At 49.7% G+C, this 12983-nt stretch overlaps 1 protein-coding gene across 1 annotated transcript in view; it reads right to left on the bottom strand.

Moving 5' to 3' along the window:
• NBAS (NBAS subunit of NRZ tethering complex) overlaps window positions 1–12983 on the bottom strand; it is a 280935-nt gene that overhangs the window by 130475 nt on the left and 137477 nt on the right. The window contains exons 33-35 of the mRNA XM_072642657.1: window positions 9769–9882; window positions 8246–8403; window positions 6243–6347 (exon numbers count right to left, since the gene is read on the bottom strand). Of these exons, the coding sequence (XP_072498758.1) occupies window positions 6243–6347; window positions 8246–8403; window positions 9769–9882 (377 nt within the window). The remainder of the gene's footprint in view (window positions 1–6242; window positions 6348–8245; window positions 8404–9768; window positions 9883–12983) is intronic.

Raw genomic sequence — 12983 nt, forward strand, 5'->3', positions numbered from 1 at the left:
AAATATGATCTCATGTGATCCTCACAACAACCCTAAGAGCGAGGCGCTGGTTCCCCTATTTTACAATTGAGGAAACTGAGGCAAACAGAGGTTAAGTAACTTGCCCAGGGTACCACTAGTAAGTGACTCAGGCCAGTTTTGAACTCAGGTCCTCCTGACTCCAGGCCCTGAGCTCTGTCCACTGCACTACCTAGCTTGGCTCTAATGAGAGAACAAATGGAGAGGCAGAAAGACAGAGAGACTGGCGGACAGATGGATGGATGGAGAGACAGATGGACAGATGGACAGGTGACCAGAGACAGACTGGCACCCCAGATTCCCAAGCCGTGGTGGTGGGGGTGCGTCCCACACTTCATCACAACACACACGGGTGCAATGTCTTTAAGCCCCAGCAGGTGAGAACTCACACGCTCCTACACCAAATTCCAGGAACGCTGGAAGTCCCACCACCACCCTCATTTCTGAACTCTGTGACCCCAAAACCTTGGTCTACGCACACAGCCGTTAATGAGCAGTTCCATGACATTACCAGCACCCTCCACCACAGGCCTGTCAAAGAAATCTGCAGCCACTTCAAATAAGGTCACATTTCACCAGGCAGTAAAAATCCGGTGTTTCTTTTTTTCTTTTTTAACAAAGACCTTGTGCAGACCCGTTTGGGGCCTAATTAGACCTTGCAGGGCACAGGTGGGGGTGGGGGGCAGGCAGTAAGTGGCGTGACAAATGGAAGCAGAACGAGACACACGTCTCCGGGGCATGGAAGAGGCTTCATTTAAGTAGGAAAGGAACCAGCATAACAGGAAAACAGAAAGCTCAGCTCTGGTTACAAACAGCTCATCTATCTGAGGGCACGAAAGCTGCTGGATGTCTGGGGGCAAATGGGAGCACCAGCACCACCACTACCACCACAGGGCAATCTGAGCCTTGCCCTCCTGGAACAGACAAACACCAATGACGGGGTACGAGCCCTTGGACAGGGAGGGCTGCGGTTCCATCTGTCTGAAGGGTCCCAGAAAGCCTGGCCTTGGGGGGCTCCTTAGACTCCCCTTATCTGACTGAGCATTCTCTTGAGGTCCATATCACCCAGACCGGATTGTCTGAACTACCAGCCACTCCCATCAGGATCCTCCCTGGGTCAGATCTATCAAGACCATCCCTGGGGTCCCAGAGTACTTGGCAACACTTGGATTCTTCCCTCAGTCTTTTCTGTATTTAACTTCCATCTTGCCTTCATGAAGGTGCTCAGATTTAATCCAGCATAGACTGTCTAGCTGAGATTCTATCTGGCCCGTTTGTTGACACAAGTGTTACAAATGCTTAGGCTTCTTAAGAGCGAACCTAATACGACGAATCTTTAATAAACTTCGCTTTCCTTTGGCTTTAAGAAGGCTTATGTCAAATTCATTGGAGCAGGACCCGGTGTGTAGGTATTTTGGGATCTCCAGCACCTCAAACCTCAACACCACCACCATTTTTATGACTGAGGTAACGGAAATTTGGCGAGTCCTGCTGGCCCATGGAGTCCCACTGGTAGGCGGACATTCATTTGCTCAGCTGCTAGATCCAGTGATGCTGGTGATGAGGCAACAAAGGATTCTGCAGGAGTCAAAGGCATGGAGCTGTCCCAGAGAGGGGGGCCCATAGGCGTCCAGGAACAAAGGGGGCTGCCAGGAACAAGGGGAGCCCAGGGTCCTTAGAGGGCAGCAGCAAAGGTCTCTTCTTACATGTCATTCCCACTGATAATCATAGTGGTTTCTGAGCAGGGCCAGCAGACCAGGCCAAGGTCAGCAGAGGCCAAAACCTTCCTATGTGGGCCTCAGTGGCTGCCGTGGCAGTCCCTGCAGGACCGTCAGTCTCCCAGGCAGCATCAGCACAGAGACTGCTCCCCAACACTATGGCTGAGGGTCTCTCCCAAGCCCCAGGGGCTCAGGGGCTGAGAGGGCCTAGGGGTCAAGGGGGCAGCAGCGTTCTGATCTGCCTGGCCCACACTGCCTCCCATCTCTGGCTCAGAGGGCCATGGTGCAGGGTCCTACAGTGGTTTGCCGGCCCTGTGAGGCAGTCAGATGGCTGGCCTCTTTTCCACAGGGGCTGCTCCCCAGGACGATGGTGGTTCTGTCAGGTGGTTCTGCCAGGGCTCCCAGGTGGTGAGGAGGAAGCAGGCACGCATCCACAATCACTACTGGCTACAGGGGCTGGGCTGGAAGCATGTCTGGGGAATCACATTTGTCTCATACCTGCTCATGGGCAGAGCTATGATTAGAACTTGGGTCCTTAGACGCCAAGTTCAGCGCTCATCCCACAGAGCAGTGCTAAGAGGCAGAGCTGTTGAGTCTGAAGCTCCTCCACAGCTGCCACCAAGACCAAGAGTACAGATGCTCCTCCTGTCTCCAGGGATGTCAGTTCTCCCTCTGATTCCTCCATCAATGCTCTCGGGGTCGCAGGCTCAGGCTGCGTCTCACACCCTGCTCCCACAGGCTCCTCAGCTCCCACCCTCCTCTCTCTTCTACACTGGCCTCCACACACACCTGCATCACTCTCCTGCCACAGCCATCTGAGGGTCTGCTCTTGGTACCACAAACATACAACCAAGAAGATCGTGCTAACAATGACTCACATGCCAACTTTCCCATCTGGAGGTGATCTTTGTGGAAATGGTCTATGGACACACAAAGGACAGCCCTGACAAAAATACAAGGACAGGGAGAACTGCACAGACCACTTTCAAAACCCAATCAGCTTCTCAAACACCTAAGAAATCGCTAGTGGAACACGCTCCTACGCCTTTCATAAAGCATTTAACCAAAGAGAACAACACATTCCCGACAGGCAGCCTAGCCAAGTGGAGAGTGCTGGCTCCGGGCCCTGAGGAGGTCACATGCTGAGGAGGTCACGTGCTCTGTGAGCCTCTTTCTCCATCTGCAAAATGGAGATCATTTCATTTTTCAGGACATAATCTATAGTTCTGAGGGTCAAGAGACTGCAGGTAAAGTCTCTGGGGAGCTTCCAAAGATGCTACAGAAATGTCCGTGATTACTACAAGGTGTCTCACACACACATTAAAATGACACCGGATCTTACGACTGTGGGACGGCTCCCTGGCCATTCCCATGCCACGGCCCCAAATGACACCGGATCTTATGACTGTGGGACAGCTCCCTGGACATTCCCATGCCACGGCCCCAAATGACACCGGATCTTATGACTGTGGGACGGCTCCCTGGCCATTCCCATGCCACGGCCCCTAGACCCCCATCATCCTCCTCAGCTCTGTCCACGACGCCCAGACTCTGCCACGGGGTCTCAAGCTCAGAAGGTGAGTGTGCACCAGGCCAACAGGCCACATCTCCGGGATGTCCCCCTGAAGACTGGTTTCTCCACCCTGAGAGCAGGGGTGATTTTGCTGGTTTCAATGTGCAACCTTCAGCTCAGTTACTGTTCCTGCACATAGTTCCTGGAACGCAGTTCCTGGCACACAGCAAGGGCTTCATACATGCTTCTCTTCTCATTCACTCACTCAGTGATTCATTCTAAAGCAGGCCATGTAGTCACGCACAGTGGGATCCCAGTGGGATCAAAGCCCCAGGATCAGATGGGAGCCCAGAGATTGCAGCCCTGTCATCTGCTACAACAAATGCCTTACAGGGCATTCTACCAGGCAATTCTGGAGCCCATTCCCCCTCCAGAGGACTCATGGCTGAGAACATTGCTTCCCTCAGGCCCGAGAGCTGATGAACAAGAGGCAGGCTGGGGATTGGCCCAACGTAGAAGGAGGTTTGGCGTGCCTGTGCTTGTGGGGCAAAGACGGTCTGGGCGTTCCTTCTTTCTACTGCTTTTGATTCAGGGGGTGGATGCTTGGTTATTTATAAAAAGAAAGGAACTGACTGTTTTGTTGAACTTTTCTGTCTTCTTTCCTTCACAAGAGGGGATGGGGGGAGGAATGCAGAGAAAATACAAGTGATATGAAAACAAGATTCAATAAAAATGTTATGTTTAAAAAACACAAGAAGATGGTGCAGAAGAAGGAATGGCCCCACCCCCAGCCATCCGCCAACCATCCCCACCGGCCCTTGGGTCTGGGACTTCTCTCTGGCTGCTCTGCCCTCCCCTCCTCCCAACCTTCTGAGCTCCCTGGCTTCCTCTAAGTCCCAACTAAAGTTTCACCTTCCAAGGAGGCTGCCCCAACCTCTCCTGATTCCTGTGCCTTCCCCCTCTTCATTATTCCCTATTTATCTCGTTTTTTGGTAGTTATTTCAAACCAGAGACTCCCAAACTTACTTGGCCTACCATCCCTTTAAAAAAAAAATTACTCTGTGCCCCTTGGAAATCTACATTCTTTAACCCTTTAAAGGGTTTTTTAAAATTTGTGTCATTTCAAAATTTCTATATAAAGCATTTTTTTAAATAATGCATCTTAAATTTAATAATTTGTTGAAACTTTGATGACGTGATATTGTGTCACATAATATACGACCTGTACACAAAGAGGCCATACCCCGCACACATTCATGCCAACGCACGCTGGACTTCCTGCCAACACCTGCCAGCAGAACTCACCACTGACGAGCAAGAGTTTGGACAGTGACGTAATCGTTATGGCTCTTACACAGGAGATGGAGCGCGTACGAACGGGTTTTCAGAATATTCTCTTCTCTTCTCTCCTTGTATTTTTACCACTCCCCTTATTCTTACTCAGCGCCCTCATTTGGGGAGCCCACGTAGCAGACAAGGAGCTCCTTGAGGCCAGGCACTATCTTGTGCCTTTCTTTGTATTTCTAGTTCTTAGCCTGGCATGCAGAAAGTGCTTAATAAATGCTTTAAATTCCAATTCCAGTTTCCTGCAGGTCTATCATTTTAGGAATGTTTCATATATTCCTCTCCACCTATCGCTGGCCCAGGCACTGCCCTCCTCACAAGACTCCATCTCTTGTCCCCAGACTTTTGTTCAGGCTGATCTCCATACTAAAGGGAGAATAGACTCCCTCCTCACCAAAGCTTCACAGAATCCCAAAATACCTTCAAGGCTGAATTCAACCAATAACCTCCTATGTGATCCTGCAGATAAGAGTGTCCCCCACCCAACAAAAATTATTATTTTTAACTCTGTATATATTTCATACTTACTTCTAAGTATAAATGGCTCTTCCCTCCAGTAAAATGTAGGGCAAGGCCATTTGGCTGGACCCCATGACTAGCCAAGTACCTGGCATGTAGGAACCATCTAATAAAAGCTTATGAATGGAAAAGTGATGAATCCCCACAATTTTTAATGAGGCACTCAGAACTAGCTCATGCTACAAGACATAAGGTATTAGATGAGCTCCCTAGGAACTCCAAATAGTGTCCTGAACAGCCATGAGAGAACTCACCATATACACACATTAAGGCAGGAAAAGGCAAAAGACCCCAGCCCACCCTTTTCACAGAGAAGAAAATGGAAGCCTCACACACATTTCAGAAGCTTGCCATTTAAAGATATTTCACAAGAAATATCATAACATGGCCAATCAGCCCCTGAATATCTCTCCAGGCACACGATGTCTGGCTGGAGCAGGATGGTGCATCATGTAAGCATCTCCATTCATCCCTAGGATTCAGAAGCTACTAGTCTATGGCACGGCCTGCCCAAAACCATCAGGACTTCCCAAAGAGCAATCTGTGGGTGCCAACCTCCCTCCTCACTGGGTCCCCCCCACCAGGCCAGGGTTGTCTCCATGTGGTCAGTTCACAAGAATCCCATGCACTGGAGACCCAGCCAGTCAAGGGGCCCTGGAGTGGGACTTACATTCGCAAAAGGCAACTATAATTCTCATGCTACAGTCTATACTGAGGAAGAGTTTACCTACCCACACAAAATGGGATACGAGGAGCACCTGCCTCCCAGAGTGGTTGTGTGCTCTGAATGAGATGTTATCTGCAGACATTTGGCACAGTGCTTGACACACAGTAGGTACTTAAAAAGGCACCTAGGTGGTACAACGGATGGAGCACTGCACTCGGAATCAGGACTCAGCTTCCTAAGTTCAAAACCAGCGTCATACACATATTAACCCCAGGGCAAATCACTTATTCCTGTTTGCCTCAGTTTCCTCATCTGTAAGAGCTGGAGAAGGAAATGGCAAACCACTCCAGTATCTCTGCCAAATGAGGTCACAAAGAGTTGAACAACATAAGATGCTTAATAAAAAACTTATTCCCTTCCTTCCCTTTCTCCCTCCCCTTCCAGCCCTGGCTTCACAACTTACCTCCAGAGGTCCCTTGTTCAGACACTGCGCAGGTAGGATGGAAACATTGGGATTTTCTCCTCCTTCTGATGGACACATCTGGAAATTCACTCTCTGATAAAGAATCTGAAAGGAGACCAGATGATGGTCTGAGTGGACTCTGGAAGTTTCAACTCTCCTCCCAACTTAAAGTTACCACATCTGGATTTTAATAAGCAGAATGAATCTCAACTTTGGGGAAAACCAGCTGCTCTCACCTCAGAGAGAGCTTCTCCTCAACTTCCTCCCATGCTTCCAACAAGCTCTCACCAGTGTTTTCTAGGAACATGGAGGTCTCTTTATGGAGTAACTGAAAATCCTGACCTGGAACAGGGCTTATGAAAGACACTGTGGAACTGAAGCAAGAGGCCTTTGGGCTCCAAGACAGTAACTGGGATTGGGTTTCATCAGGTCAAGTTACTCAATTTCTCAACATTTTTTCCACATAACATGTAAAATGTGTGAGAGACCAAACATTTCTCTTTGTATCTGCTGAATACAAGCCGAGTAACTGGCAGGCTTTTCTTGATCTCTCCCACCATTCTTGATGTCTACCAGGATACAGTACAGACCATCACAAGTCTGTGCGCTCACTGCTTCCTCCCCCACCCCCAGATTTCTTATTCCCTACTTTTTTAACAAGTGACGCTTGTTTCTTAACTAGCTCATCTACAAATTGAAATGATGCCTCTTCTCCTGGACACGCTCTCCTGGTTCTCCTCCTCCCTCTCTGACTGCTCCTTCTCAGTCTCTTTCACTGAATCCTCTTCCAGATCATGTCTGTCCTGAGATCTCTTCTCTTCTCCCTCTAGACTACTTTACTGGCTGATCTCATCAGCTCCTATGGATCTAATTCCCTTCTCAATGCTAATGATTCTCAAATCTACCTATTCTGGTCCAAATTTTCAGTTAGCTTCTGGTCTCAAATCTCTTAACTGCCTATGGGATGTCTCGAACTAGATGTCTAGGAGACACCTGGAATTCAAAATGCCCAAAACTGAAGTCGTTATCTTTCCCTCTAACCCTCCTCTCTTCCTACTTTCACTGTAATGGTCAAGGGCAACACCCTCCTCCAAGACCCTCAGGCTCCCAACTTAATCATCCTGGACTCCTTACTCTCTCACACACCCCCGCCCCACTCCAAATCTAATATGGTGCCAAGGCCTGTCAATTCCACCTCTACAGCATCCACCCAATAGTCCCCTTCTCTCCTCACACAAGTCCTCATCATCAAGGAATAGTCACTGGGGAGTCTGCCTGCCTCAAGTCTCTCCCCACTCGAGTCCATCCTCATTCAATCACCAAAGTGATTTCCTAAAGCACAGGTCTGATCATGTCACCACCTGATCAATAATTGCCTCCAGGATCAAAGACAAAGTGCTTTGTTTGGCCTTCAAAATTCTTCAAACCCATCACTCTCCTCCCGTTCCAGGCTTCATAAACCTCACTCCCCAATACGTCTTCTTCAGCCCAGTGACCCTGGCCTCCTTGCTGTTTAACCAACAAGAGCCTCTTTCTCCTGGCTCCAGGTCCTCTCTCTGGCTTCTCTGGTTTCATACCTAGAAGGCTCTCCCTCCTCATCTCCACCAAGTGGCCTCCCTGCCTTACGTCCCAACAAGAATCCCACCTACAGAAGCCTCTCCCAAAGCCCCCTTAGCTCTAGCGCCCTCTCTCTGCTCATTATTTCTAATGTCTCCTGAGTGTAGCTCATTTGTATGGATCTGCTGGTTGTCTCCCTATTAGATCACAAGCTCCTGGAGGGCAGGGATTGTCTTTTCACCTCTTTTTGCATCCGCAGTGCTTAGCACAGTGCCTGGTACATAGTAGGTGCTTAATGCATGTTTACTGACTGACAAAGATGAACACACGTATTAGGTACCAAACAGATGTTCATTTTTAATGACCATCCCAAGCATAAGTATCTAACCAATAGGTGATAAAATGAATTCACGACACAATTAGACCTTTTCCTGTCTGAGACTTACTTGTGTCTGCAGAGAACTGCTTGCTGCCAGAAGACCCTCGATGGACCCGGGAGGACAATGCGTCAGGGCAAAAGCCATGAGCTCCTGGCGAGCAGCCAAGTCCTGGAAGCTTTCGCACTGCCCCAGCTGGCTACAGACATCCCAGCTGGGAGAGTAGCCTGCAAAGGGAAAGAGCACCAGAAAGGAGGGTTCTAGGACTGCAGTTCTCCTCAGCGGGGACTGGTCACACGCTCCCAGGGTAAGTCTGAGTCACCGTAAGGAGGCAGAAAGGCCCATCCAAACAGGACACCACGTCATTGACCAAGAGTGACTGACTGTGCCCTCAGCTCCAGGCTGCTCCAGTGAGCAGGGGACTGGACAGAAGAGCCGTCCCTGAGCATGCTGGGGGTGCCAGGGCCAGCAGGGGCGGCAGCACCATTATGGGTGCTCCTCAGTATTCCTGCTCTTGCTCTTCCAGCTCTTATCATCATTCTTACTAGCATTAATTACCATTACCGTTATCGTCATAACAGGCTGAGGCATGGCCTCAGTGCCTCTTCTGTCTCCAGGTCTGGGCTCAGCACCTACATCCCCCTGCCCTGTCTCAATCACTAAAAGAGAGAGTTGGGGAAGTCTAACAACTAACAGGTGTCTGGACACCAAGGACGAACATTTCTGCCAGAATCATTTTTCCCCAACTACGTAAATAAATAACCCACTCAAATAAGAAAGACAATTACTAATGAGCTGAAGACAAGGCAATACGTTCCAAAACCAAAAGAGAGCAAGAACTACCTGGGATTCAGTGCCCCAGAGTCTGGGGGGAAATGGCCCACATGGTGGCTGAGGAAGACATCTCTCAAACAGAAGGTGGGACATGGCACCAGAGGCCTTGCCAGCAACCAAGGCAGACAGAACCACAGCTTAATTCTTTAAGGGGATGCCTACCCTCCAAGCCAGGGACAGACCTCCTCCCCCCCAGCCTCCAATTATAAGGTCGCTTAACCAATCAAGGCCTTGGCCATTGAGCAGAAGCCATGGCCCCAGACTCTCTCCCAGCCTCCAGAACACTGCATTCTCAGGTTCAATTGGGAATACCTAAGATTTGGGAAGTATATCCTCTGAACCACCTACTGTGAATGTTCTATTTCTGACAGAAAGAGCAACAAAAAGGAAATGAAAGTTCAGTGGGTGTTTACTTGAAGGGGGACTCAATCATGCAAACTTCAGAAGAAATCCATAGTGAGGACAATCCACTTAATGTAAAATGATTCGTGAAATCATGAACATAGTTTTAACATGACATGGAAAAAACAACCCAAGCCCACCCAGGAAAACGGCCCCAGTGACCAGCATGACACTAGAGAGCAGCCTGTCTGACCAGTCGACACAGGTCAGTGAGAAGTGTCGGCGGAGGAGGTCTCCACCCCAAACGCAGTGTGGGGCTGACCGTGGGGCAGACCCCTTACTGCGGCCAGATCTTTACCATCATTCACAATGCATCAGCACCTGGGCCAAGCCATCAAAGGGTGTGTCTGCGTTACCTGTCGCCATCAGCTCCTGACAGTGCATGCTGGCAGCCTTATAGTCCTGGAAATGAAGAGCTTGCTGGACCAAAAGCACCAAGACCTGCCCCTTCCTTTCCTCCTGGTCCTCACCTGGAAGCAGAAGGGAGCACTTGCTGTGAATAGCACAAAGCCAAAGATGGGGCAAACCAAAACCAAGAGGGACTCACTACGTGCCTGGGCAGGGGCCCTTTCCATCAGCCTCAGACACAGGCCTGGATAAATAAGCTAATGGAAAGGAATAGGCCCTGGGGGATGGGGGATCTCTTGCTGGAGACCCAGCCCAGGAGAGCCATGAGAGGAGCTGGGTGGAGGCAAAGTGACTCCTGAGAGAGATCTGAAACAGTTGTAAAATATATTTCATGAGATGACTCTTCTAAGTATAATCACAAGAACACTGCAGAACACAATATAATGCAAATATCAAATTAAATTTTTAATGGTTTCTTTCAAGAGGCTAATTACGGAAAAAAATAGGCCCAGCCACACACAATGGATGCTACATCTTTTATAATAAATACGTTCTTGCAAATTAACACTCGTTAACCATGGACAGCACAAATAAAGGCCTCTGTATCTGGTGAGCCTTCATTTTCTTCTCCCCATTGTGGATTAATAAAACCACTTCTGCAGTGACATGTCCAACAGAATAAAAAGCAAAGTCACTGCAGCCTCATATGTAAAGGGGAACACAACGAACATGTCTTTACCAGCTTTTACCCAGTAAAAAAGTACAAATTGTTCCTAAGTCGCGATTTCTGGCTCATGAGACTGCAGACAATTTAACTCTTGCATGCAGAGCATTTCTCAGACTCCCGGGCTCTGCGACACAGTGGTCCTGCACAAAAAGCCTCCAGAGAGCTGAGGGGCTGGACTCCACCCCTGCCCTGGGGCTCCACACCAGTGAGACCCAGGGCTAAGGCTTCCCAAGCAACAGCTCCTGCTGTGGGGAAGATCTCTCTACAGCCCACCTTGAGATGCCCTTCAAAGCCTTCAAAGTGCTCAGGTACCGGGTCTCGTCTCAGCTTTTGTTTTTCCAAATTAAATACACATCAATATGTCAAGGCCCTTTCCTATTGATCATGTCTCCTTCCAGTCTCATCTAATTTGTATCACCTTAGCAGGAGGTGATGAGGCCTGAGCAAGAGGCGGGTGGAACAGACAGATGGCATGGGGATAGCTCACATTTACACAGGGCCTTCTGTTTGCAGAGCATTCTATGTATGTTGTGAGGCAGTGTGTGTGTGTTTGTGTGTGTGCGTGTGCGTGTGTGTGTGATCTCATCTGATCCTCACAATGACCCTGGGATAAAGGAAAGACAACATGTGGCACCTGACATGGTAGGTGGACCGGAAAGTTGTTGGGAAGAGTTAAAATGAGTTTCATTTGGGAGGTCACTGTTACAGAGATGGTAAGTGAGCAGAGAAGATGGAGGGCAGGAGCCACCACACTTAGCAGTGAGGACGAGGGAGTTGAGGAGGAATGGTCAGTCACGGAGGAAGGTGGAGAATCGAGAGAGCAACGTCCCAGAAGCCAAGGGAGGAAAGAGAGTAGGACCAGACGACAACAGAGGGTGTCAGAAACTCTGGAGAGCACCAGGGAACAAGAGCGGGGTGAGGGTTCCCGGACATAGCAACCCAAGAGTCTGAAAGACCCCGGGAGAGAGCGTTTCAGCTGAGCAGTGGGGTCTGGGAGTTCAGCTACGAGAGGACAAAGACAGGACATCAGCTTGACTGTCTGCACACTCACGGAGACAACTCTTCTCAGTTTTGTTGCTGTTTGGCAGCTGGAGATGAAGCAGTGGACAAGGACGGCATGAAGATGGAGACACACAAAGGATGGCTGACACTGGCAAGCATGGAATTAGGGACGAGGAGGGGGCAGCTGCACTGGCACCCTGACGCATGTGAGAAGGAAGGAGAGAGAGCTCACAAGCGTCAGGAGGTCACTGCTTTCTCTGCTAAGTAAAAGGGAGGCTGAGAAGGAAGGACTGAAAAGTTGGGAAGAGTTAACCAGGGAAGACCCAAGCTGTCAGGCACAGGGAGGTTCTGCAGAGGTCCAATAACAAAACTTGCAGCGACCCTGCTGGTCAGGGCTGGGTGACTTCCTTCAGAACCACAGGGGCAGAAACAGCAAAGAGCGACTGAGCAGGGAGCAGCCCAGGATGTGGTCCCAAGGAGAGAAGGGCAGCTGATGGGGTCTGGCTGACCTGGCCAACCACAGAACGGAGATGGGTCAGGGAGGCCAGGAAGGCAGGAAAACAGAGAAGGAAAAATGGAAAGCTAAAGAAGAGCTGAGGCCCAGACTGAGGACGGAGAGAGATGAAAGGACAAGGTTACGGTGGAAGCGTCAGGATCACAGGGGTACAAGGGTGAGGGGTGAGGGACCTTCCTGGTATGTGCCTGATGACCTGGGAGGCAGGGAGTCTAAGAGGACAAGATCTAAATCACCCACGTCCAGAGGGCTTCCCCCCCCATCCCCCTATCCTGAGACTTCCCAGACCAGGCCACCCCTCCCTCAGCACTCTCCGATTAGAAAGTCAAACCTGTGGAAGCAAGGGCAGAGGACGGCAGCTCCTTTGTATGCTGACCCCAGGCGTGGGTCCCATATGGCTGCTAAGTCCAGCACAGACACCAGAAATGATGAAAATCCGGGACTTCACTCGTGTTCACATTCGAAGCTTTCTTTAATCAAACTGGCTGAGAATCTGAGAAGATTCAGGCAGAAGGAAGCACTCCCTTGTTCCTGCCCAGAAGCTCCATCTGAGGACGAGCCAGACCCCCTGGCTCAGATCCCTCCCCCCTGCCTGAAGACTTTCCTGTAGCTGTCAGGTCTATCACTAGGCCTTCAAACAGTGCCTGGAACACAGCAGGCTCTTAATAAATGCTTCATCTAATCTAGTTTAGAGCAGAAGTTCTTTGTCCAGGGACTGTGAACTTGTCTTATTTAAATACTCATCATGTATCTGCAGTTCAATATAATTGGGCTCCTCCGTAATTTTTTATCATGTGCAGGTAAAGCATTTTTCTGAGAAAGGATCCTGATGGCCTCAACAGACTGCCACAGGGGTCCAAGAGCCCTGGTCGGGAGCACCGAGTCTGGGGGTCTGGGCCTCATTCTACCAACAAGCAAGTGGAGCGTAAGTGACTCAGCCAGAGTCACAGTGTGGCAGTAATGGAGGAAGAAAGGAGGGA

Source organism: Notamacropus eugenii, chromosome 1 (assembly GCF_028372415.1).
Source record: "Notamacropus eugenii isolate mMacEug1 chromosome 1, mMacEug1.pri_v2, whole genome shotgun sequence".
Taxonomy (NCBI): Eukaryota; Metazoa; Chordata; class Mammalia; order Diprotodontia; family Macropodidae; genus Notamacropus; species Notamacropus eugenii.